General features: G+C 69.7%; 1 protein-coding gene across 1 annotated transcript; it reads left to right on the plus strand.

Moving 5' to 3' along the window:
* Positions 1–5: 5 nt before the first annotated feature.
* On the plus strand, positions 6–614 carry LOC104916298 (mRNA decay activator protein ZFP36L2-like; the record flags this gene model as incomplete). Its single annotated transcript, XM_010727347.2, has 1 exon — positions 6–614. A coding segment is annotated over one exon (609 nt), but the record flags the coding sequence as incomplete, so codon positions are not given.
* Positions 615–618: the final 4 nt, after the last annotated feature.

The following is a 618-nucleotide window of genomic DNA, read 5'->3' on the forward strand; positions in this document are numbered from 1 at the left end:
TCTTTTTCTTCCGTCCCGCCGCCCCGCAGACGGAGAAGTCGCTGACCAACCTCAGCAGCATGCTGGACAAGAAGGCCGTGGGCACCCCGGTCACTTCCTCCGGCTCCAGCTTCGCGCCGGGCTTCCTGCGGCGGCACTCGACCAGCAACCTGCCGGCCCTGGCTGCCGGCGCCAAGTTCCCCAGCCCCACCGGCTCCAGCTCGTCCTCCTCCTCCTCGTCCTCGTCCTCCTCCTCGTTCGGTGGCCTGAAGGAGCCGGGCTCCGGCGGCGGGGGCGGCGGTGGCGGCAGCCCCACGGCCCTGCTGAACAAGGAGAACAAGTTCCGGGACCGCTCCTTCAGCGAGAACGGCGAGCGTAGCCAGCACCTGATGCAGCAGCTCCAGCAGCAGCAGGCGGCGGCCGGCAAGGGTGGCGGCTCGGGGGGCGGCGGGGCGCCCATCAACTCCACGCGCTACAAGACGGAGCTGTGCCGCCCCTTCGAGGAGAGCGGCGCCTGCAAGTACGGCGAGAAGTGCCAGTTCGCTCACGGCTTCCACGAGCTGCGCAGCCTCACCCGCCACCCCAAGTACAAGACCGAGCTCTGCCGCACCTTCCACACCATCGGCTTCTGCCCGTCCG

The sequence above is a fragment of the Meleagris gallopavo genome, unplaced genomic scaffold (assembly GCF_000146605.3).
Source record: "Meleagris gallopavo isolate NT-WF06-2002-E0010 breed Aviagen turkey brand Nicholas breeding stock unplaced genomic scaffold, Turkey_5.1 ChrUn_random_7180001881310, whole genome shotgun sequence".
Classification (NCBI taxonomy): domain Eukaryota; kingdom Metazoa; phylum Chordata; class Aves; order Galliformes; family Phasianidae; genus Meleagris; species Meleagris gallopavo.